Here is a 26,653-nt window from a genome sequence, read left to right as displayed (position 1 = left end):
ATAACTACCATATTTCAAAGATTTAAGTCATGATAAAAGTGTTGCCTCCTCAAGCCAAGTCAAACTCTGCTTTAATCTATTCTTGGCTCACTGAAGGGAGAATACTGTGGGGGCATCTAGGTGGCTCAGTTGGTTAAGAGTCTGCCTTCAGCTCAGGTCATGATCTTGCACGGGGCTCCCTACACGGCGGGGAGTCTGCTTCTCCCTCTCCCTCTGCCCCCACCCCGCTTGTGCTCTCTCTCTCTCTCAAATAAATAAAATCTTAATTAAAAAAAAGGAAAGGAGGATATGTGACGTGCAGACCAACCCCAGGTGATACAAAGGAGTCAAAATTAGACTGGACTCCCCTACAACCAGACTCAGTGGATATATTGGATATATCTTTGGTTTGGTACACATTTGCATCTAACTTGAAGAACACAATCATAGAGAAGTGTCAATATAATCACACAGATAAATTTTCCAATGTTTCACCTTCCCCTGGACAGTGGGTGGAGGGGTGCCTTACCGGTATTGTACATGTGAGCATGTGTTCTCAGAAAAGTAACTGTCCTCCACAAGGAAATGCTTAGAGATTATTCTCTGACCAAACTGATCTATGATTGCTTTACATCTACAAAGAAAATAAACATAGCAAAAAAGTTCTCATTAATGATTACACAACTGAAAAATAAACATAATCAGCTACAATTCTGAATCTGAAACCAATTTCTTAGAAGACAATTTAAAATAGTATACAATTTCACATTTTGAAATAAAACTGACACTAAATTACAGAATATATATTCTTGTTGCTTCTTTGAAATCTTTAAACTATAAACATAGAATAGAATTTAAATATTTATTTTGAATACCATTAATAAGAATAATGTTAGTGTAAGTATTACAGTATAAGCATAAGCTTTCTAATGTTTAGGAATATAAGAAGCTTTTCTTTTGTTTAGAAAAGCCTTTTGTCCCCTTAACAGATCTAAGAAAAGGAGAGAAAAGTTGATTAAATACCTTGTTATATCATTCACAGTCTGTAAAAGTCACTAAAGCCTTTTTATTTTTGTTAAGTGTTGCTTTCTCTTTTGTTCAAGAATAGCTATCTGGTCACACATGTGATAACGCTTTAAACAAACAAAAAAAGAGGGATAAAGCTTCTTTTAATGTTTCTACTTTACTTCAAAGAATGATCAAAAAAAGATTTCTTTCAAGTGCTATTTCTAAATAAGGAAAACACTTATGCATGGACATTATCAGGTCTCTGTCACGTGATATGTGTTGGGACAATGATTCATACAGAACCCTCCATTGACCTTCTTTCAATGTGTCTAGATAAAAGGATGAAAATTAGAATCCATCTCCTTGCAGTGCCACAAGTTATAAATGAACTTTATAGGCTCATTATCCAAACTAATGGACTAAGGGCAACATCCTTGAAATGGACTTACCAGTACTGACAAAGCCAGTATGTAATATCTCAGGAATGATATGCAAATGGCTGCATGGCTTTTTATTATGAAAATATCACAATTTACTTTTGTCACAGCTTCTCCTTTTGGGATCAGAATTATTTTATTAGAAATACATTTGTATGTTACTCCTCATAAAATGCAAGTAAATAATTTCAAACTTATACCATATTTTAAATATACGGATATAAATTAAAATATGCTACATCACTCTAAAAATAAGCCAATTAAGAGATATTTACCAGGCACAAAACAAAATGATGAACACCCAAGACTGACAGTAAGAGAAATTTAATGTGTATTTCCTAAAGGCAGATTATGATATGTTTATTCTTGAATAAATGACATGCCACTGTTGTCAGGACTGTGATACCTCATGATGTTAGATATACATAATACATATTTTAACCAATTAGCCACATATTAATATATGCTATATTACATTTATTTATGTGATTTCTTTCCCATCTCACCTCCAATTCCTTTCTCTTCCCCAGTTGTTTCTATGCGTATGTCCTCACATTTCATTAAACTAGAGCTTTTGCCTTATAAAATACTTAACTGAACAGATATAAGGTATTTATACCTATAGTATTTTCCAAAATAATTATTTAAAAACTGAAAAGATAAGTTACTTACTCAGTATCCTGTTTTAATACATTCACATACAATTTAAAACACAAGGTACTTTAGGCAATGGAGAAGAGAAATCTGCTGATCCATCATTAAACACTGATCCCTATTTGTCCTGGAAACACTGACAAGCCTTTTTCTTACCTTTAAGTCAGAAACTATAGAAGTCAAGAGGGAATAATCTGGGCAGAAAAAAAGAGGGTGTTATAATCTATATCTTGATAGGGATTTGGGTTATTCAGATTTATCATTTATCAAAACTCAGCTACTGAGCACTTAAGATTTGGGCACTTCACTATGTAAATTTTACTTCAAAAGGAAAGGCTATAAATAAATATTAAACTCTTAATGATAGGAATGCCAAGGTATTTAGGGGAAATTGTATTGAATATCTGGAATTTACTGCGAAATTCTTAAGAAAGGTGAACAGATGGATAGAGGAATAAATAGGGTAGAAACATGATTAAGCAAGCAATATATTAAGATGTTAATTGTAGAATCTGGGTTGTGGATATACAAAAATTCATCCCGGAATTCTTTCAACATTGGTGTAGATTTGAAATTTTCATCATAAAATGTTGGAATAAAATTGGTGGGGCGGGGGGGAGTGGTGTTAGTATAAATCCTGGACTCTTAGTCTAAGTCTTCGCAAAGGACTCCCATTTAAATAAACCACACCATTAAACCTGGCCCTCAAGCTACTGGAGACCTTGTTTTGTAGGCTTCCAAACACTAACAGGGCTGCTTTGGTGGTAGCTACACCCTTGGTGACAGGTAGAAACTGGTTTCAGAAGTTATGGTATTAGAAAAAACTACTGGTACCACTCAAAAGGGAGGTAAGGGTGTAGGAGGATTACGGAGTATATAGGTCAATATACCAATAAATGTGCCTACTTATGCTGAAGCTTCTAGATGAAACAGTGATTCTCAGAGGAGGAGGAGGAGTAGAAGGAGGAGGAGGAAGAGGGAGCAAATCAGAATCACACCTGGGGGACTTTTTCAAATTTTAAGTACCCCTGGAGATTCTGATAAACTCCCAAATCCCGGAGAAAAATCATTGTCGAGCATGCCACTGTTACTGTTGTAGTTTTAGGCTGTGCTAGGTAGAGAAAAGTCAAGAGCTATTGCTACAAAAAAAAAAAAAAAAAAGGTGATTTCTGCAGAAATTGATGTGATGGTCACATATGCCCAATCTGGTAGATGATGGTAACAACTCACCTGATAGTCTCACTCTGAAGTACTAAGGCTCTAGGCCTGAGCAAGGCTGTTCAAACCAACACATGTTTAAGCAAGGAATAAGGTTTGTTTTCCCCCCAGATACTTGACTTACTATCATATATTAGGCCTAATTAGGAGAAAAATGAAGAAAGGAATATTAATTTGGGACCGAGACTTAGACTTTGTATTAAAAGATTAATATAAAAAATTAGATGACACTTAAATAATGGAAAACAGCACAATGAAACAGTACTGCCAGAGACATTAAAACACCCTTCCACATAAACCTGAGGAAGCCATTAAAGATTAACAATATTCTGGATTTAGTTGAGGGCCTTGCTGAGCTTCATAAATAGTAAACTGAGGAGGAACACGATAGAGTTCTCAATTACAGAGACCCAAGGACCAGGCTGATCATAAGAATCACTGAGGCCAGACAGAACATTTCTAGAGGTGAGTTTTCCAAATCAAAAATCACAAGTTATTCAATTCTTGGTTCAATGACATGAGGACATATACAGCAAAATGATAAGGAAGAAAATGCTCAGCAAGATGAAAACTCTTTATCTGGAATTTGGCCCAGAAAAGAAATATAACATTATAACAAGTATCCAATGTCTATGATTTTCAGACTATCCCAACTAACTGTATGATAAGAAATGCAGCAATCATATGAAATAATAAAAGAAAAAATACATTAATTAAGAAAATTAGAAGATCCCCAATCATTGAAGGAAACAAAATAATTTTCTCTGTTCACTATGCCCTTCTATGCTTTTTAAAACACATTAGTTCAAATGTCACCTCTTCAATAAAACGATTCCAAAATGCTTATCATTCATTTTTCTTGGGTAAAAATCCACTCCAATAGTTTCAAATACATTAACAGATAGATAACTCCAAATCTATGGTTCTGTGTTCTGACCAATCCCAAGCTCTGTATCCATATTTTTAACTGTGTCTTATCTGTTTCTTTCTGTGTTTCTCAATGTGTTTTTGGATAGACTCCAAACCCTTTTTAAACCTAGCATACCCCTGGGGCACCTGCGTGGCTCAGATGGTTAAGTGTCTGCCTTTGGCTCAGGTCAAGGTCTCGGGGTCCTGGGATCGAGCCCCACATCAAGCTTCCGACTCAGTGGGAAGTCTGCTTCTCCCTCTCCCTCTGCCTCTCCCCCTGCTCGTGCTCTATCTCTCTGTCTCAAATGAATAAAATCTTTTTATAAAATAAATAAACCTACCATACCCCAAACTGAGTTCATCATGACTCCTTACCTGTTTCCCCCCTTGGAATACCTATCTCATGTAATGACATGACCAGCAGTTAGCTTCCCTAGCTTAGAAACTTTCTTCCCATATCTAATCTGCTACTCAATTTTGATTCTACCTTATAAAGATTTCTTGAAACTAGCTTCTTTTCTTCATCTCTACTATACTGCCTTAGACTTGTGTTTAGTCTAATAAGATAATGGACTGCTAGCAAGTCAGTAGCTCAGTTGTTTGGTGTAAATGACGACATAACAATCATGTGCCAAGCACTGTTCTAAGATATAAGAATAAAAATATCCTATCCTTAAGAAGCTCCCAATATAATGAAGATGCAGACACAGGCAACTGTAAGATAATACCCAAGTCCAGGGATAAAAAATGAGGACAGGACATCATGAGAGTACTAAAGGAAGGTATCTAACTAAACTTAGGGGGTAAAGGTGGAGTATCAGGGAATGCTCCTCAGACAAAGTGGTAACATTAGCTGCTTTTAAAGGATGAAAATTAGTTAAGCAGGCAAATAAGAAGAACATTTCAGGTAGAAGGGCAGCATTTGCAGGGGTACAAAGGCAAATGAGAAAAGTACAGGGAACCACATACAGTTCAGTGTTAAATGACAATAAAATGGAAGCAGGGAGGGAGGAGAGATGAGCTTAGAAAGGCAGGCAGAGGCCAGATTCCAGAGCCTCACATGTCATGTAAAAGGGCCTTACACTTTATTCGGAAGTGATACAAAGCCACTGAAGCTTTTTACACAGGGAGGGACAGAGCTAGATCTGCATAATGAAAAGATCTCAATGTGTAACTATCTCATTAATTTATTTTTCTTTAATGTCCCCCAGTAGACTCTAAGCTCCATGCTAACAAAGACCATGATTGTCTTGTTCTCGGCTATATTCCTAGTGCATGAGACATTGAAAACAACTAATACTTGTTGCACCGATGGCTAATGGATGGATAGACAATGGAAGTATTCCGTGCATGTGAACAGTGTGGAGACAAAACCAAAGATTCAGAATCTCTGATTTAGGAGGTAAAATAATATCTTATCATCAAAGTGTTTCTTCCAAATCACTGCCGGAATTGGTAACTTAAACTAGCAAATCTAATCGTGTTATATACCCACTTAAAACCACCACTGATTACAGTCCAAAGTCCTTAGCTTCCTTCGGCACAGAAGGATCTTCAGGATATATCTCCTCCATGGGATTCCAAAGTATCCAATTACATTAACAATTGCAACTAGCTAACATGTACTGAGCTCTTACTATGTGTAACAAATGGTTCTACCTGCTTTATTTGTTAATAATCATAATAACCAAATAAGGTAGTTACTTTATACAGAAACTGGAGCACAGGGAGGTTAACCAATTTTTAAAGTCCATTCAGTTAGTAAGTGGGGAAGCCAGGATATAGATCCAGGTCTATATGACTTTAGAGACTGCTCTGTTTATTGCTCTCTTTGTACATGAAGGCAAGGTACATGTTTTATTCATCCCGTTATTCCCATAGCAACTAGCATGGAGGATGGAGGTTGCTGGAGGTTAAATGTATAGAATATTATCACTACCATTTTGCAAATGAGACATGCTAAAATCAGAAATTCAGCAATTTTTCTACAATGACTAATGGTAGTAAGATCAGTCACCCCACATGCTCTAACATACTATTCGTTACTAACTTCCAAGTATCTGGAAAAGGTATAGTTATTCCTGACATCAGAAAAAAAGATATTTCTAAGAAATACTTAGAGCAGGAATTCTAGCAAGTGAGACAGCTGAAGTATAAAAGAACAAAAGAACAGCAGCTGAAGTAATTAGATTCAGACTACTGGTTACAGACATATCTAGTCCAAGGTCATCCATACCCTACCCCAGTATCAAATACTATATTGCTAAATGGACAAATCTGCTTTATAGGAGTTTTACACAGCACAGCTGCGAAGAAAAAGAAAGCTGCTCAACAAGAGCATTCAGTGTTTCTAGAAACAGTCAACAGAGGGGTCCAGTATTAGAATTTAGTGACAGGGTATAGAAAAGAATTGTTGATATCTGTCCTCTGAAAATTGAAAAGCAGAGCCAATGGATAATATAGCAAAGAAAGCACAGTCAATGTGGCTCTCAGGAAAAGCAAACTAAACAAAAATGAAAAATAAGACCTAACTGAAAGTAAGTATGGTTAATATTCTATATTTCTTCTTTCCAAAGTTTGTACAATACATCGATGTGTAATCACCACATTGAATTCAATGCTATGATCGTTTATGCTTCTACAGCTTTACTCAATGGATGGTGAAAAGAAATCACCAGAAGATTATCAACAGTTTTTTAAGATTCATTCATTCATTTAACACACAGCCACTGAGTATAATGGGTGATATGAACCTGCTTTGTTTCTGGACATACAGTCATGAGATCCTGCCTTTTCTTACACGGAATTTACAATCATACAAGGGGACCTGGCTCAGGGGGCCAGCAGAGGGTTCTGATCTAGTCTGTGGAATCAGGAAATAAACTTAGACCTTAGAACTCAAGCATGAATAGTTCTTTGCTACACCAAAGGGAATGCCAAGTGTTCCACACAGAAAAACAGAGCAATCTAAGACCATAAGGAGACAAATGCAAATCATTGCTGATTTCTTTATTAATGTTCTAATTACACTTAAAATTCTTTATTAATGTTCTAATTACACTTAAAATAAACAATTTAAAGTTTAAGTCAAGCTGGGTTCCTTAAAAAGAAATGTATGCTGGATATGTCTAAATATAAGTTCAAGATTTTTTCCCTCAAAAAACTATGCCTCACTTTATATTCAAGTCCTGACAAATTAACTCCTATTGATGTGGGAAACAAAGGCAAAAGAAATGTAACTTAAATTAAAATCTCCTTACAGCTTGCAGCCCACTGATAGGTACCTGAAACATTCAGAGCATGATCTTCCTCAATGAACTCATGGCTGCCTTAGTGCCTTCATGTTTCAAAGTAACCTTATCTTGGCAGCGGCTGGCCCCTCAAAGTCCTGATAGCCTTGCTTCCGGATTCCTTGGAGACCTGTGTTATCCCTAGCCCCCACTAATTAAAAAATATAGTCACTCCTCACAATCCCAGTATAGCTCTTTCTGCCCACAGGTCCTGTCTCATAAATAGGGAAGGGGTTAAGGTATAGGCAGGAGAGATAGGAGGCCCCTGACTCCCCTGACTAGGCTCTAAAACTATTCCTGGCAGGTGGAGACACTGAGAAGGAGCTGAACAAGAGATAAGGGAACAAACCAAGACGGCACAAGAAATCTCAAGGAAACAAGCTTCCCAGTCAGTTCTCAATAAAAGACTGCCACTAAAAGCCCTCAGTGGCAATCCATTCAGGCCCCCTCACACTCTAGAGAGTTTTCTTTCCTTTCTGCTCTCACTTTCACTTAATAAACTTTCACTTCACTTCAACCGTTTGCGTCCACGAGATGCACTCTTCAACTCTGTGAGACAAGAACCCTGTAATCCTGCAACACTATTATCGGTAGCTCTCTTAAGTATTTGATTTTGAACATGAAAGCAGTGTTTGGGAAAGATGAATTAGCCTGAGTCAACTTTAATCAATGCTAGCTTTAAATATTTATAGAGACTGTTTGACTTAACAAAATGGGATTCTTATTAAAAAGGCAAAAAATTATTATAAATTTGGTAATTATTAGTGAAGGTATGAATTTAAAATGTTTAAGTATTGGTGGTCTCTTAAAACTTTTAAAGATCACTTAAGCAATACACTATCGTGAGACTACTGGAGATATCATGAATACTATGAATGTAGGTCAAATTTAAAAATTGTTCTATTCTTAAGGAGGTAAATAATTGTGGCTTGGAATAAATGTTCAAGTAAGAGAATCACAAGCAGAATCCAAAATGGCTGTATCTTAAACAACCAAGATGGACAATAAAAAAAAATATTCATTGGAAAACTGGAGGTCTAATAAAATGATGGTCTAAGTAGACGTTTTGCTATTTCATTTATATCCATAGAAGTTTTTTTTGATTTCTCACTGGGACTGAAGATTACCTAGTATGTAAGAATGGTCTATATTTAAGCTTATAAATCATGTTGGGATAATTTATTTATAAATGTTAAGGAAAAACTAAGTACTTTCTAAGTACTTTTATTAACACAGTCAAAGCACGTTATATATGGGAGGAAACTAAATGATTACTGGAGAGTCCATCTAACTCATCTTACAGATAAAGGAACTGGCCCAGAGAAAAGTGACTTGCTCACTGTCATTCACAGCAGTGATGGAGTTCCAGGTCTTCTCTCATTCAAGGGCTACCTGACCATGAATGCCTTAGGAGTTATTGGGCAATAATTGTTATGTTTGAGGTCTTTCCATGAAGACATAAAACAAAATGTTAAATAAGTAGCAGTATGTCCGCTATTTAAAATTCAGGAGAGGAGCTTGTCTGTGACTTAGCAGAAGGAACCTCGGCTTCCTGGGCGCCTGTGGCTTGGATGGTTAAGCGCCTGCCTTCGGCTCAGGTCAGGATCCTAGAGTCCTGGGATCGAGTCCCACATTGGGGTCCCTCCTCCTTGGGAGCCTGCTTCTCCCTCTGCCTCTCTCTCTCTCTTTCATGAATAAATAAATAAAATCTTAAAAAAAAAAGAAGGAACCTAGGCTTCTCTCTTCCCTCGAACATAACTAGATAACTATCAAATCATTCTGAATGCACAAGAAATTGACCTGAGGACTGAAAGAATAAACTCCACAACTACAGGGAGAGAAGAGGCCACTCCAGAAAGGTAGGAAGTCCAGAGATGTGGTTTGGGGTAGAAATGGATCACAGGTGCTGTGGAAGGGAGGAAGCCCTGGTTGCACAGAAAGGTAAGAGAAAGGAGCACAGAGAGAAACTCACAAGGAGAACACTTCCCCAAAGCCACTGGCTGGGAAAATGAGAGGGGCTGATTTTTGTGAGTTTTTGCAACCAACTGGGCTCAAAGACTGCAGTTTTAGAGGACTTCTGGACTGGCTGTGATAAGAGCCCTGAGGGCACTGCCCTGGAGAGATGACAGGTAAACAACCTGAGGGCAGATAGCTCATCTGAGGATCACCTAAGGCCCAAGGGGAGACTGTTCTCTCTTCTTGGAGCACCTATGTGACAGGCAGCATTCAGAGAGACACCTCTCCTCCTCTCCCGGCAGGGGGTGGGGGGTGTGGGGGGGTGGTGAACCGGCAGTAGTCACCATTTCCCTCTACCACCCCGCAGCATAGGCAGAGATACCTCCTAAGGGCTTCTTTCCCCCAACTGGCTGTTTAGCCTACTTGCTCCAAATCCCATTCCTCTGTGCTCTGTGCAACTGCCCTTCTCAGTCAAATGTGCAGGCCTCCCAACACCGCGAGACCCTCCTCCAAAAGACCAGAACAGGCTCCTGCCACGGCACTTCCCTAAAGTTTGGACTTTTAAAAGTCTGCATGCTTAATGTCCACAATAGGCAAAATACGGAAAGAACCCAGACGTCCATCGACAGATGAATGGATAGATAACAGGTGGTATATAGAGTGGCGTATTACTCAGCCATCAAAAAGAATGAAATCTTGCCATTTGCAATGATGTGGATGGACCTAGAGGGTACTACGCTAAGTGAGTTAAGTCAGAGAAAGACAAAAATATGATTACACTTGTATGTGGAATTTAAGAAACAAAAGAGATGAACATAGGGGAAGGGAAGGAAAAATAAAATTAGATGAAATCAGAGAGGGAGACAAACCATAAGAGACTCTTAACTATAGGAAACAAATGGAGGGTTGCTGGAGGGAACGTGGGTTGGGGGGATGGGGTAACTGGGTGATGAGCATTAAGGAGGGCACTTGATGTAATGAAAACTGGGTGTTACATGCAACTGATGAATCACTAAACTCTACCTCTGAAACTAATAATATACTATATGTTAATTAATCGATTTTATAAATAATAAAATAAAAGTCTGCAGGGGCACCTGGGTGGCTCAGTCGTTAAGCGGCTGCCTTCGGCTGAGGTCATGGTCCCAGGGTCCTAGGATCGAGCCCTACATCGGGCTCCCTGCTCAGCGGGAAGCCTGCTTCTCCCTCTCCCACTCCCCCTGCTTGTGTCCCTCTCTCACTGTGCCTCTCTTTGTCAAATAAATAAATAAAAATCTTAAAAAAATAAAAAATAAAAACATAAAAGTCTGCATGTTTGGCTGGGATAGAGCCCAAAGTGCAGTGCATTGCTCCAGTCAAGCAAGCAACCCAGAGACAGTATGAAAACAGTGATCTGAAAAAATGCTTGGTACACATACTCTTCTGAAAGTGGTTCTCTGAGAGCAATAAGCACTGAGATCCCTCTTGGGGGATAAAGGAGCTGGCTGGCACCATTTCCCTCCCCAGCCTCCCAGCATAAACAAGCTTCAGTCAACAGCACAGTGCCAACACTGTCAGACTAACCCATTTATACCATGTCCCACCCCCTTGAACTCTGCCTGTACCACTTTCTCAGGCAAGTGTCCCTAAGTCCCAATACAGCAGGCCCCTTCCCCAGAAGACCAGCAGAAAACCTTGAAAACACCACATTTCCCAAACAGAGAGTTCTGCAAGGCTTCAGTTCTAGAGGAAGTAGCATCAGGTATCATTTAACAAGCAGACCAGAGCACTCCCCTAGTTAAAACTTGCCACACTCTGCCCAAGGACCAAACAATCCCCACTTGAGGCAAGGAGATCCTCTGCAGAAAAGCCAAAACACAGCAGCAGAGTGAAACCCAGCACACACCAGAGATACTCCCTGAAGCACCAGGTCCTGGACACTATATGACCTCTTCTTCATAAAGCCATTATTCTCAGGAGCAGGACACAAAATGGGCTTTTCTTGATGTGTGTTTTTTTTTTTAATGGGCGTTTCTAACACAAAGAAGAAGACAGAGACTTAGACAAAAGGCCAAGATGGAGGAATTCATCCCAAACGAAACAAGAGAGGTCACAGCCAGAGATCTATTTGAAACACATAAAGTAATATGCCTGCATGGAGAATTTAAAGCAATAATCATAAGGATACTGACTGGGCTCAAGAAAAGAATGAGACTTCAGGGAGGCCCTTACCACAGAGATAAAAGACAATCACTTAGAATGAAAAAAATGCAATAACTGAGATTGTAAACAGACAGGATATAATGACCACAAGCATGGAAGAAGCACAGGAATGAAAAAGTGATAATGGAAGACAGAATAATGGAAAATAATGAAACTGAACAAAAGAGAAAAAAAAGAATTATGTATCATGAGAATAGACTTAGGGAACTCAGTGGCTCCATTAAACATATTGCATTTGTAGCATAGGAGTCCCAGAAGAGAAGAGTGAGCAAAGGGGACAGAAGGTTTATTTGATGAAATGACAGCTGAAAACCTGCCTAATCTGGGGAAGGAAACAGACATCCAGATCCAGGAGACAGTGAGCACTCCCATCAAAATCAACAAAAGCAGGCCAACACCAAGATATATTATAGGTAAATTTGCAAAATATGGTGATAAAGAAAAAATCCTAAAAGCAACAAGACAAAAGAAGTCCCTAACAAACAAAGGAAGACCCATAAGGCTAGCTGTAGATCTCTCCACAGAAACGTGTCAAGCTAGAAGAGAGGGACATGAAAAATTAAAACTGCGGAATGGGAAAAATCTGCAGCCAAGAATACTCTATCCGGCAAGGCTATCATTCAGAATAGGAGAGAGAAAGAGTTTCCCAAACAAAAACAAAAGGAGTTCATGACCACTAAACTAGCCCTGCAAAAATATTAAAGGGAACTGAGTGGGAAGGAAAGACCAAAAATGAAAAAACTATACATGAACAGAGAAAATCTCCAGAAACAATGACAAAACAAATAATAAAATGGCACTAAATTCATATCTACCAATAATTACTCTGAATGTAAATGGACTAAATGATCCAATCAAAAGACAAAGGGTGCCAGGATTTTATACCTAAAAGACACCTGCAGATTGAAAGTGAGGGGATGGAGAAACATTTCTCATGCAAATGGAAAAAGAAAGCCAGAGTAGCAATACTTCTATCAGACAAATGAGACTTTAATCCAAAGATTTTAATAAGAGATGAAAAAGGGCACTATATCATAATAAAGGGCAATATCCAACAAGAAGATCTAACAACTGTAAATATTTACACCCCCAACTTGGGAGCACTCAAATATATAAAAGAACTAATAACAAATATAAAGGAACTCACTGATAATAATACAATAATAGTAGGGGACTTTAACACCCCACTTACAGCAATGGATAGATTAAGCAGAAAATTAAGAAGGGAACAGTGGCTTTGAATGACACACTGGACCAGATGGACTTAACAGATATATTCAGAACATTTCATCCTAAAGCAGGAGAATACACATTCTTTTCGAGTGCACATGGGACAGTCTCCAGAACAGATCGCATACTAGGTAACACACCATGCATAATTATGATAACAACACTACGAAACTTGAAGTCAACCATAAGAAAAAATTTGGAAAGACCACATATACATGGAGGCTAAAGGGTACTAAAGAATGAATAGGTCAAACAGGAAATTAAAGAAGTTTAAAAAAATACATGGAAACAAATGAAAATGAAAACATAATGGTCCAAACCTTTGGGATGCAGCAAAAGCAGTCACAAGAGGGAAATATACAGCAATACAGACCTACCTCAAGAAGCAAGAAAAATCTCAAATAACCTAATCTTACACTTAATAGAGCTAGATAAAGAACAACAAACGAAGCCTAAAGTCATCAGAAGAAGAGAAATACTAAAGATTAGAGCAGAAATAAATGATACAGAAACTAAAAAAAACAATAGAACAGATAAATGAAACCAGGAGTTGGTTCTTTGAAAAAACTTTAAAAATTGATAAACCCCAGACTTATCAAAGAGAAAAGAGAAAGCATAATATGCTTAATAAATAAAATCACAAATGAGAGAGGAAAAATAGCAACTGACACCACAGAAATATAAACAATTATAAGAGAATATTATGAAAAACTATACACCCACAAATTGGACAACCTGGAAGAAACAGATAAATTCCTAGAAAAATATAAACTTCCAAAACTGAAGAGAGAAAAATAGAAAACTTGAACAGTCCAATAACCAGCAAAGAAACTGAGTCAGGGCCAAAAAATCAAAAATCTCCCAATAAGCAAAAGTCCAGGGCCAGACAGCTTTCCAGCGGAATTCTATCAAACACTTAAAAAATAGTTAATATCTATTCTTCTCAAACCACTCCAAGAACTAGAAATGGAAGGAAAACTTCCAAATTCATTCTATGAGGCTAGCACTACACTGATTCCAATACCAGACTAAGACTCCACAAATAAACTTTAGAATAAAGAAAACTATAGGCCAATATCCCTCATGAACATAGATTAAAAAAAATTCTCAACAAAATACTAGCAAATCGACAGTACATTAAAAGAATCATTCACTACGATCAAGTGGAATTTATTCCTGTGCTCCAAGGGCAGTTCAATATTTGCTAATCAATCAACATGATACACCACATTAATAAAAGGGTAAGAATCCTTTCAATAGATGCAGAAAAGGCATTTGACAAAGTACAACATGATAAAAACCCTCAACAAAATAGGATAGAGGGAACATACTTCAACATAATAAAGGCCATATATGAAAAACCCACAGCTAATATCTTCCTTAATGGGGAAAAACAGAGCTTTTCTTCTATGGTCAGGGACAAGACAGGGATGTCCACTCTCACCACTGCTACTCAACATAGTACTGGAAGTCCTAGTTTCAGCAGACAGCAAAAAGAAATAAAAGCCATCCAAATCAGCAAGGAGGAAGTCAAACTTTCACTATTTGCAGATGACATGATACTATATATATATATATATATATATATATAAAACCCAAAAGATTCCACCAAAAAATTGCTAGAAATGATACACGAATAGAAAATCAACAAAAAGAAATCTGTTGCATTTCTATACACCAATAATGAAGCAGCAGAAAGAGAAATCAAGGAATTGATCCCATTTACAATATCACCAAAAACCATAAGATACCTAGGAATAAACATAAACAAAGAGGTAAAAGATCTGTACTCTGAAAACTATGCAACATTTATGAAAGCAATTGAAGATGACACAAAGAAATGGAATAACATTCCATGCTCATGGATTGGAAGAACAAATATTGTTAAAATATCTTTATTATCCAAAGCAACCTACACATTTAATGCAATCCCTATCAAGATACCAACAGCATTTTTCAGAGTTACAACAAAGAACCCTCAAATTTGTATGGAACCACAAAAGACCCCAAATAGCCAAAGCAATCTTGTAAAAGAAAAGCAAGCTGGAGCATTACAACTGCAGTATTCAAGTTATATTACAAAGCTGTAGTGATCAAGACAACATGAAAATGGCACAAAAACAGACACATAAATCAATAGAACATAATAGAAAACCCAGAAATGAACCCACAACTATGTGGTCAAGTAATCTTCAACAAAGCAGGAAAGAATACCCAATGGAAAAAAGACAGTATCTTTAACAAATGGTACTGGGGAAACTGGATAGCAGTATGCAAAAGAATGAAGCTGGACCACTTTCTTAAAACATAAAGAAAAATAAATTCAAAATGGATTAAAGACCTAACTGTGAGACAGGAAACCATTAAAATCCTAGAGGGGAAGAGAGGCAGTAACCTTGACACTGGCTGTAGATATGTCTCCTGAGGCAAGGGAAACAAAAGCAAAAATAAACTACTGAGACTTCCTCAAAATTAAAAGCTTCTGCACGGCGAAGGAGACAGTCAGTAAAACTAAAAGGCAACCTTTGGAGTGCGAGAAGATATTTGCAAATTACTTATGTGAGGAAGGATTAGTATTCAAAATGTTTAAAGAACTTATCAAACTCAACACCCCAAAAAACAAATAATCCTGTTAAAAAATGGGCAGAAGGCACAAACAGACATTTTTCCAAAGAAGACACACAGATGGCCAAGAGACATAAAAAGATACTCAACATCACTCATCACCAGGGAAATACAAATCAAAACTACAATGAGATATTACCTCACACCTGTCAGAATGACTAAAATTAACAACACCGGAAACAAGAGCTGTTGGTGAGGATGTAGAGAAAGGGGGACCCTCTTACACGGTTGGTGGGAATGCAAACTGGTGCAGCCACCCTGCAAAACAGTATGGAGGTTCCTCACCAAGTTAAAAATAGAACTACCCTAAGACACAGCAATTACATTACTATGTATTTACCCAAAGGAAAGAAAAATACTGATTCAAAGGGATACATGCACCCGATGTTTATAGCAGCATTATCAACAACAGCCAATTTATGGAAAGAGTCCAAATGTCCATCAGTTGATGAATGGATAAAGATGTGGTGTACAGGGGCATCTGGGTGGCTCAGTCGTTAAGCGTCTGCCTTCGGCTCAGGTCATGATCCCAGGGTCCTGGGATCGAGCCCCGTGTCAGGCTCCCTGCTCCGTGGGAGGCCTGCTTCTCCCTCTCCCACTCCCCCTGCTTGTGTTCCCTCTCTCGCTGTGCCTCTCTCTGTCAAACAAATAAAAAATCCTAAAAAAAAATGTGGTGTATATATATACAATGGAATATTAGCCATCAAAAAGAATGAAATCTTGCCATTGGCAATGACATGGATGGAGCTACAGACTATTACGATAAGCGAAATAAGTCAGTCAGATAAAGACAAACACCGTATGATTTCATTCATATGTGGAATTTAGGAAACAAGACAAATGAATATAGGCGGGAATAAAAGAGACAAACCAAGAAACAGACCAACTATAGAGAACAAACTGATGGTTATTAGAGGGGAGGTGGGATGGGTTAAACAGGTGATGGCTATAACGAGGGCACTTGTGATGAGCATCGGGTACTGTATGTGATGAATCACTAAATCCTACACCTGAAATTAATACTGCACTTTATGTTAACTAGATGGAATTTAAATAAAAACCTGGGGGACAAAAACACATTTATAGCTTAAAGAAAATAACAAAAAAACAAAAAAATAAGTAAGATTCATATTTGACTCCAATAGATCTGGAAGAATCATCTTCATAAGGGCCTAGAATGAATTAAGATCTAAAGCTCCCACTCTTAGAATACTGGCTAGATCCTGAACTTTACATTACAGATCAGTGTTTCTTAGTGTCATCTATGGAGCACCTACATTAGATTCATTTGGGATGTTCCTCAAAACTGCGAGTTCCCTGACTCCATTCTAACCATATTATCCAATTTCGCTCTCTGAGGGTGAGGCATAGAAATCTCCCTTCAAACAAAAACAAGAACAGAACAAGTTTACCTGGTGATTCTTAGGCACATTAAAATTTGAAAACTATCATTGTTTGGTCTTTAGACCCTTGGCCCCCAGCTATTTGTTGCAAGGAAGAATTCCTCTCTTCAGAGTTTATAATAAAAACTACATCAAAGTTAAGGTAAATGTAACCTTTAGTTGAACAAATGTTATTACTATACTTAATGTAGCCATTTTCTAAAAAAAGAAACACGAGCCATGTAAATTCTTGTCACTAAGAGTAACAAGTAGAACTGGAATTGGGCCCAAAAAAGGTAAAAGGATGTAAGTAAATAAACACCAAGTAAAAATAAACAATTCACTATCTGGCTTTCCATCATGGGAACACATTCGTGCTTCAAAATGACTATATAAGGAAAAATGACTCTAAGAGGCTTAAAAACAACAATTCCTTCATGAACCTCCACAGAGTTATTCATGACCCAGTATATGAATATCCTGGGCCTTCAAAGATTTTTCACTATACATTATCATTTTTCATTTATGTGGTATCTTTGCATTAAGGTGCTAAAAGTACTTTACATACAAGCCTTTAAACTGTGTGTTTCTATTATCTTATACTAGAGAATTACTTTCTAAGTCAAATTCACTGCCTAAACATTACATGTTCTAGACTTGAATTTTTTTCCACCATATCTCAAAATACCAGCTCTTGGTGTTATAATTAGTCTGTAAGAAATTATGCCGCTTAGACTATATAAAATTACTGTAAAATCAAACAGCTTAAATTTTCTATTTTTAAGCTTCCAGTTCATGATATTAAAGTATTTTATGGTCTGAACAATACCATTTCTTTATATACCCCTAAAAATAGTCATATTAGAGATGTAGGTTAGATGCTTAACAACATGTAACTAGAAAGAAAAATACATAGTAATTTAAACAGCTCCTAAAACTTAATCCAGTTTTAATTTAAATACAGAAATCAAAGACTACTACTTAGTGTAATTCAGACAAGGGTGTATCTTAGTAACTAAATAATAAATCCTAGAAAAATATAATTGAAGTATAAAAACATAGACATAAATAGTGCTTGGCATTTTCTAAAAGCAGGTACATTTTTATTCCAAACCTAAACCAGTCTGCAGGCCTAGTATGATTGTATAAGAATTTATCCTCAGATAACAGGGTAGCATAGTTTATGACAACAATCTACCTAAAAAGTCATTAAAGTGTTTTTTCTCTTGGGAGTGACATGCATTATCAGCAGAGATTAATCTGATGAGTCTTTAGGTGAGTTCCATTTTTAAAAATGCAATAACAGAGGGCTTTGTTGTCATCTGATAAAAATCAATTAGAGGAGGTAAGGCCACAAGGAAAACTAACATCACTCACTACCCACCCCCGGCAGCTGAAATGATTTGTCTTCCAAGCCTGGATGATCAGGAGCTATAGTTATATTGCAGGGAAATTAATTTAGTTTCTATATTTTGAACTCACTTTCTTTGTTCTGGAGGATCTAAATACAAATTACTTTTAATCAAGGTTGGTATGATATTAATACCAAGGAGGATCTTCGAAGAATCATTTTTTTTTAAATTGACTTTAGCATCTTTCACCTGTGCTTGGGGTGCAACTATAGGAACGTAACTTATATCATCCTTACTTTCTGGATTCTTTGTCCACAACAAGGCACTGTACTGAATGGCGAAGACAATAGATTCCACCAAACACTGCACACATCCTAGGAAGAGAATAGAAGGCGTGAATTAGGATTCTTGAGTTGAAAATTAAGGTAGCATTATCTTCTTTGAAATGTCTTCCATTTAATAAGTGATCTTACAGAAAAAGAATTTTGACAACTTATTATTTTCTCTGTCATGGTATTAAGAATCCCTCAGAAGTAAGATAGATTAGTAATATTTTGATGCAGCAAGAGGTACCAGTATTAATAATACAATGTGCAAGCCTAGAATTATGATCAAGCCAAAAGTATCCCCAAAGCTCAGTTATTCCCCCAAACCACCTACTAACTACAAATAGCCTCAAGAGGTAATGTCTGAAACCCCCAACAGAAATGACCCCACAGGGGAGCCTGGGTGGCTTGGTTAAGCATCTGACTCTTGATTTTGGCTCACATCATGATCTCATGGTTGGGGACTGAACGGAGTCAGGCTCTGTGCTCAGCAGGGAGTATGCTTAAGATTCTCTCTCCTCTCCCTCTGCCCCTCCCCCCACTCATGCGCACTCACTCGTCTCTCTCTAAAATTCAAAAAAAAAAAAAAAAAAAAGTGGCCACAGAGAAGTCTTAAGGAGGAAACAAAGCAGGAAAGACTGGTAGACCCCTGGAGATTTTGCTTACCTTAAAAGTAAACAAAAACTACACTGGGAACTGAAAAGTAGAGCAGTAAGCACATGAGTTAATGCTGCAGAAGTTCTAAGGAGTTTGCCTATCTCATGAAACTAAGGGCTTGGGTTTTAATGCTTACGTAGGGACAGGAGAGGCTTCAGGATCCAAGTAAGGCAGGGAGTAGAAAATGAGATATTCTCTCATAATGTCTGGATCATTAAAGGACTACACTTCAGTGAAAACCCACTTAACCACAAAAGGGAGAAAAGAAAAATTGTTTTATCCAAAGCCCTGGGTGGAGAAGATTATACCTCTGTATTTATAACCAGTGGTCTGTCCTCACACAGGTCGGGGGTTTGCAATTATACTACATGATCCAAGAAACCCTTAACCAATAAAACACCATGAAAGAAAAGTGGCTCTGGGTCAGTAGTACCTCTGGAGACTTGGTGGAAGCAACTGCTAAAACTTTGTGGAGCGATATGAAGCCACATGAAAGAGCCACAGACAGAATCCCCTTATATGTTTATAATCTAAAATTATACATGAAGAAAAATACCTTAGCCTGAGTGAGGATTATCAGAGACAACAAATGGGGTGGGGTAGCTGAAGTATGGACAGTCTTGTGGGGACTGCATCCTCTAACTGCACAGTTGGCTTAACCTCTCACATTGTACAATGGAATACATTAAGCAATTTAAATGAATGAACTACATTCCCATCTATCAACATGGATAAATGGCAAAAACATAAAAATTGAGAGATAATAGCAAATTAGGGAAGAATATATTGTGATGTCATTTATGAAAAGTTTCAAAACTTCATATGCAAATATGTAGTAAAAGTGCAGAAACATTTAAGGGAATTATAAACACCAAATTCAGGATAGTAGTTATCTCTGGGAAGAGAGGGAGTAAAAGTTACAATGGAAGTTTCAGTTGTTCAGTTTCTTAAAAAAATATATTGAGAGCAAATATGGCAAAATGTTAAGATTTGACAAAACTGTGAATGGCTACATGGTGACCTTTATATTATTCTATGTACTTCCTGGAGCATTCTTGAAATATTTCATAACCAGATTATAATGAAAAATATAAATAGAGATAAGTGACATTCACCAAGTATGGCATAATACTATTATCTTTCTAAGTTTAATTCATTTTACTGAACATGACTAAGCTAGTTAGGATAGGTGAGGTTAGGTAATAATTCATTCTGGTATAGGATGACATAGATCAGGGTTTTTCTTCCACTGAGAAATTTAGAATATAAGAAATGGCACATCAGAGCATGCAAGCAAAATTTCATGAGCTTAAAAACCCTTAGACTGCAAGTTTTACCCAGGGCACCTGCTACAAGATATTCTCCCTTCTTGCTAATCTTGTTCACTAGTCACATACCAAGTTCCAGAATATTTATTGTCTGGTATACCTGGTACTATTTGAGACACTGCACTCGACAGATCCCACAGAGGGTTAGAAAAAAATCATCTATTAGACTGTTTAGATACATTTCCTAGGTGGTATTCTAACCCCTGTTGTTGGTAGGGGAGTACCAATTTAGTGAAATTGATGTGACTAAGATAATCAGTCCAACCTTCACCATCAATTTCCTGTTAATACTGAAAGAGGCCACAGTCACATGAAATATTACTGGCCCACTAAAAATAAATAGGTTAAATTAGGTTAAGCCCCAAAATGGATAATCAAGTTAAAAATGTGAATCACACAATCAGCATTCTCATTTGCCTGGGGATCTCTGTTACCTGAGTAGCAGCATCAGTGTTTCCAACTTCCTTGTAAGCAGCTATAGATGAGCGATAACCAACTGACTGACCTACAGAATTTCTCATTTCAGTCATACTGGTCTATGTTTTTACACACACACACACACACACACACACACACACACACACACACACACACACACACCAACACCCCCCCTCAGGAAAAAAATTTTAAGTATCTTCCCACATTCCAAGAAAAGCAAGGGGATCAAGTTCAGAATCAGAAGTTGTATAAAGTTAAAACAAAATCATAAAATATCATACCATAGACTATTATGGTATTATCAAAAGCCTGAGAAATCCACTTAATTAAAATTAAATGTATTTGTTTACAAAGACCTCCTTTCATTATATATTACACTATTTATGAAATATATTGCTACTTTAGTATCCCTTTGTTTGAAAATTAATTTCTATTAAGTTTTGGGGTAAATGAGGTCTCTGAAAAATATATTTAAATATAAAATGCAAGAGAGGCATCTTTAACTATTTATTTTAGTAAGCCATCAACAAATTACCTGGTTTTCAACACAATTTAACAGTAGTGGACATATACTACATAGAAGGAACACAAGAATGTAAAGAATGTTTAGGATTGGTTTGTGTGGATGTTATTTTTTTAACTTCAATGTTTTAATATCACGATATACAAATACAAAACATTGTACGAGTCTATGTTGTACTACATGGAGATGGAATAATATATGTGTTTTTATCAGAATCTGTATCACCCAATGCTAGCCACTGTACCAAAGGCTTTCCACAGGAATTTTTCTACTCTATGAGGTTTTATCATGAATAAAAAAGCTCACAAATATTTTCAACCACTGCAGATTCATATTTATCTTAAATTCTTGTTCAGCTGCTTTGGAGAACTGCTAAGAAATACAAAACTGCCTTAGCCAAGAGTTCTGAGTGGCTAAAGAATTTTATTATTTCTTGTTGGCCAGATCTCCCTTATGTTGGCATTGCAAAGACACTGTGCACTTCTATGGGGTAAGAAAAAAGGATCTCGATAGCCCTCTTACTGTTTAGGGAGGCAAATTACCATTTCCTGAAAAACACAGAATATTATAATTGTTATTGGCTAAACAGTAATTAATGAAAATCCATTTATATAAGATAAACAACAGCAACAGAGAGCCATAAAGCCCCATATGTGCTAAAGAAAAGTTTGGAAATATTTCAACTGTTTTTCCTACCTCTACATTGGTTTAACCAAATCAAGTGAGAGTAACATCAGCCAATAAAGCAAAGTGTCCAGAATTCAGCTTCCATAGCATACCTCAGCCATTTTAGCTAATATTTTTATGAAAAACCAAAAAAGATGAAAGTAGATTTACTTTGTTGGAAATAAAAAAAAATGAAAATACTGCTAATTTCATAAAATATTTGAAACTAATTTCGTTTTTATAATAAAGTGTTTATCTTTTTTTAGTTTTAATTGTCATTCCTGCTGTTAAAAAAAAATCAGTCAAAGTCATGTCAACATTTAGGGATAAACTTTGGGGTATTTAAAATAACATGTTTGGAAAACTGAACCACATTTTTAATTGCCAGCATTATGCTTTGTTCTTGGTAGAATCATCCTTGTTTCTTCTTTTTACATCCCAATTGTAAACCCTGGCCATATTGACTTCTGTGGTAATCAAGATTCTTCGTGGCAGTCAACAAATTCTTTTCCAACAATGCCTGAGCTTCATCAATACCATATTCAAACATTACATTAGCCTCCAACCACAGACACACTTTATCAGTAGGAGAAATTGAAGCTTTGCAATACAGGTTATCTGCCAGTAAGAATCCGGTCTCCAGTGAACTGGTGGATTCTTTTTTCCTTCTGCATGTATTTTAGAATTTCTACAGTCTGCTTAATTTCAGGAATCTGGCCTTTTAGCCTCCTTTTCTTTTGAGCAAGGTTTGAGTTCCATAAACTTTTACTTCTGGTACTATTCATCCAGCTTCTTTAGTACTGTATCTGCAGTCTCATTCCCAGGCTGTTTCATGAAGGAATCTACATCTTTCACAAACAGGACCTCAGTAATCCCTAGGTGGAGCCGCCACCCATTCCCCATGGCCACTTCTAAGCCATAACCGTCCTTTGGGGCCGCCATCTTGGGGAAGCGAGCACACGACTTGTGTGGATGTCATAAAGGAAGAAGTCCAATGATCAGACAGTCAGAATCCAACAAATTTCCTCTTCATTTTAAACGAGAACAGGGTGTGTTTTGTGCTCTTGGGAAGAATTACTTGATATCTACCATAAATCAACACAACTGCAAAAGTGTACACCTGCATATGTATATAAGTTTTTTATACTCCTTCTCAGTGGCATTTTTTTTTTCCATTCCAGTCATGCCTGTTAGGGAAAACATGTGTTGCTCACAATGGTGGCATTTGTTCTCTCAGTGGTTTTGTTACCAGCTAGATCCTAAGAGCTGACCTTTACTGCCCACCTGCTTGTACTCACCAACCTTTGTCCCACATTCTTCCTTAAGCTCTTCTTGCCAGCTTATATCATAACTCAGGCAAACAGAAATCAAAACTACCCCTCAAGCCATAGCCACTGCCCTGACAAGACCTCCAGCCAGTCCAGATCAGTTTGAGTGCAAACCCGGGCCCTGACTTGCACCTGCGCAGAGACCATGGACTATATCTTCTTCTTCTTCTTCTTCTAAGATTTTATTGATTTATTTGACAGAGAGAGAGAGACAGGAGAGAGGAAACATAAGCAGGGGGAGTGGGAGAGGGAGAAGCAGGCTTCCCGCGGAGCAGGGAGCCCAATGCGGGGCTCAATCCCAGGACCCTAGGATCATGACCTGAGCTGAAGGCAGATGCTTAATGACGGAGCCACCCAGGCGCCCCTATATCTTCTTTTAACTTTAAAAAATTTTAATTCCAGTATAGCTACCATACAGTGTTATATTAGTTTCAGGTGTACAATACAGCAATTCACCAAGTCTATACATTACTCAAGGCTCATCATATTAAATGTACTCTTAATCCCCTTCACCTATTTCATGTACCTCCCCCACCTACCTCACCCCTGGTAAACATCAGTTTCTTCTCTATGAGTCTTTTTTGTTTTTATTTTCTTAAATTCCACATGAATGAAATCATATGGTATTTGTTTTTCTCTGCCTGACTTATTTCACTTAGCATTATATTTTCTAGATCCATCCATATTGGGGTGTGTATGTGTGTGTGTGTCCCCATCTACACACACACACACACACACACACACACACACCATCTTATTTATCTATTGATGGACATTTTGGCTGCTTCCATAATTTGGCTAGTGTAAATAATGCTGAATAAACATAAGGGTGCTATATCTTTTTGAATTAATGTTTTCACAGTGTTTGGGTAAATACCTAGTAGTGGAATTACTAGATCAGATTTATATTTTTTTAAAAGATGAGCTTGGCTGCTGTGTAGAGAACTGTCAATGGGGCAAGAGTGGAGAAGAGGAGGCCAGTTATGTTTGCAGTAGACCAAGTGAGAGATGATGGCAACCTGAAGCAGGGTAGTGGCAATGGAGATGAAATGGAGACACTGGAGACAATTTGAGACATAAAGCTGACAAGAATTGCTGATGGACTGGATGTAGCAGGGAGATGTCCTCCTGAAGACAAGTTTAAGGTAATTCATAATACTTTTTTTTTTTTTAAAGATTTTATTTATTTATTTGACAGAGAGATACACAGCGAGAGAGGGAACACAAGCAGGGGGAGGGTCAGAGGGAGAGGCAGGCTTCCCGCGGAGCAGGGAGCCCGACGCGGGGCTCGATCCCAGGACCCTGGGATCACGACCTGAGCCGAAGGCAGACGCTTAACGACTGAGCCACCAAGGTAATTCAGATATTCATGAGAGCAGTCTCCCCTCTGAAATGTTTAACAATCAAATTTAACTGTTCAAGCCTGATTCAATCTCCCTGTACAGATAGAGCTTTGAAGGATTCTGCAGAAACACTTCTCTTCCACCTAGGGTGTGATTATTAGAGCCAGCTAATTGTTACCAACCTCAACAACCACTATATCTATTCTGGCCATTCATTACATAATACTCTGGGTATAAATATCTAGATAGGAGGGTACCAGGAACAGATTAGTTTCTGGCCTTCAAAAAGTTACCACGCACCTGTAAGGACAAAGCACTGCTGCTAATTCAAGAAATTATATGTCACAAGTATCTAAGTCCAATGGGGCTTTTGATGCAAATTTCACACTCATGAAAAAGTTGTGGACAGATGGATTGCCCTTTAGGCATTGCCGTCATTCTTGAAAGGCATAATCATCATGCTTAACTTAGAAAAAGCTGCCAAAAGGAATACATAGCCTTCAGAAAACTCACCCCAGAAACTGCCTCTATTTTATAGCTCTTAGCCATATATCTAGCTTCCTCTGTTCTCGGTGACATTCTGTAGATGATGTATTCATTTTTTTTTTAGCTTTCCCAGCTGTCCTTAAATTAACCTTCTATAGGAAAAGTCACAATAAAACTATATATTATATGACAGAAACAGATCTGTATTAATAATTGCACAAGGGACCCAGAATAAATTAATATAAGTTATAGAATACAAGTCATCATTCCGTCTTTTTTTTTCACTAGTTCTCTTTTCTTTGGGGGGATGGGTGAAATAAGTGAAGGGGATTAAGAATATACTTACCATGATGAGCACTGAGTAATGTATAGAATTGGTGAATCACTACACTGTACACTTGAAACTACTATTACACTATATGTTAATTATACTGGAATTTTAAAAAATTAAAAATTCATCATTCAATATTAAAAAAAAATTAAGCCTTCCAAAAATACTGGAGGTCAATTTATATGCTTGGGTCACAACCTAGGCTCTGTATCTATACATCATGTGTAGAATGGCTCCCTGGTTTGTACGCAAACCAGAAACATGTCAACTCAACAATTCTCCAATACAGCCTATTGCAATGACATCAATGGAGCTTTTGATGGGAAAGCACCAATATTTCCTAACTACTCTTTTTTTTTTTTTTTTAAGATTTTATTTGAGAGAGAGAGAATGAGAGACAGAGAGCACGAGAGGGAAGAGGGTCAGAGGGAGAAGCAGACTCCCCGCTGAGCGGGGAGCCCAATGCGGGACATGATCCCAGGACTCCAGGATCACGACCCGAGCCGAAGGCAGTCGCCCAACCAACTGAGCCACCCAGGCGCCCCCTAACTACTCTTTAAACATAATTTAAACTAAGCTTTTTTTTTTTTAAAGACTTTATTTATTTGACAGAGAGAGACACAGCAAGAGAGGGAACACAAGCAGGGGGAGAGGGAGAGGGAGAAGCAGGCTCCTTACGGAGCAGGGGGCTCAATCCCAGGACCCCGAGGATCATGACCTGAGCCGAAGGCAGACATTTAACGACTGAGCCACCCAGGTGCCCCTACACTAAGCTTTTAATAAAACTGAAATTTTTAGTCTGAATACACAGACTAGCAGCTTCATTTTCTTTTTAATCTGCCACATATCTACTTAAGCAAATTCATTTAAAAAGATCTTTCAAATTCAAAAGGAAGCCCTTGGTTCAAACTTTTAAGATGTAGCAAAGAAGACTATAGTAGTAAATCTACTTAGGCTCTCTGGATTTCTTTGGGTTAACATCCTT

At 37.5% G+C, this 26,653-nt stretch overlaps 1 protein-coding gene and 1 pseudogene across 4 annotated transcripts in view; both read right to left on the bottom strand.

The window, feature by feature from the left end:
- Positions 1 to 26,653, bottom strand: part of CHM (CHM Rab escort protein) — a 211,303-nt gene that overhangs the window by 71,119 nt on the left and 113,531 nt on the right. For all 4 annotated transcript variants that reach the window (XM_027608506.2, XM_027608507.2, XM_027608508.2 and 1 more), the window contains exons 9-10: positions 18,539 to 18,616; positions 509 to 613 (exon numbers count right to left, since the gene is read on the bottom strand). In XM_027608506.2, coding sequence (XP_027464307.1) covers positions 509 to 613; positions 18,539 to 18,616 — 183 coding nt within the window. The remainder of the gene's footprint in view (positions 1 to 508; positions 614 to 18,538; positions 18,617 to 26,653) is intronic.
- Positions 22,506 to 23,131, bottom strand: LOC113930900 (annotated as a pseudogene).

The sequence above is a fragment of the Zalophus californianus genome, chromosome X, assembly GCF_009762305.2.
Source record: "Zalophus californianus isolate mZalCal1 chromosome X, mZalCal1.pri.v2, whole genome shotgun sequence".
NCBI classification, from domain to species: domain Eukaryota; kingdom Metazoa; phylum Chordata; class Mammalia; order Carnivora; family Otariidae; genus Zalophus; species Zalophus californianus.
This window is presented reverse-complemented; position numbering and strand designations above follow the sequence as displayed.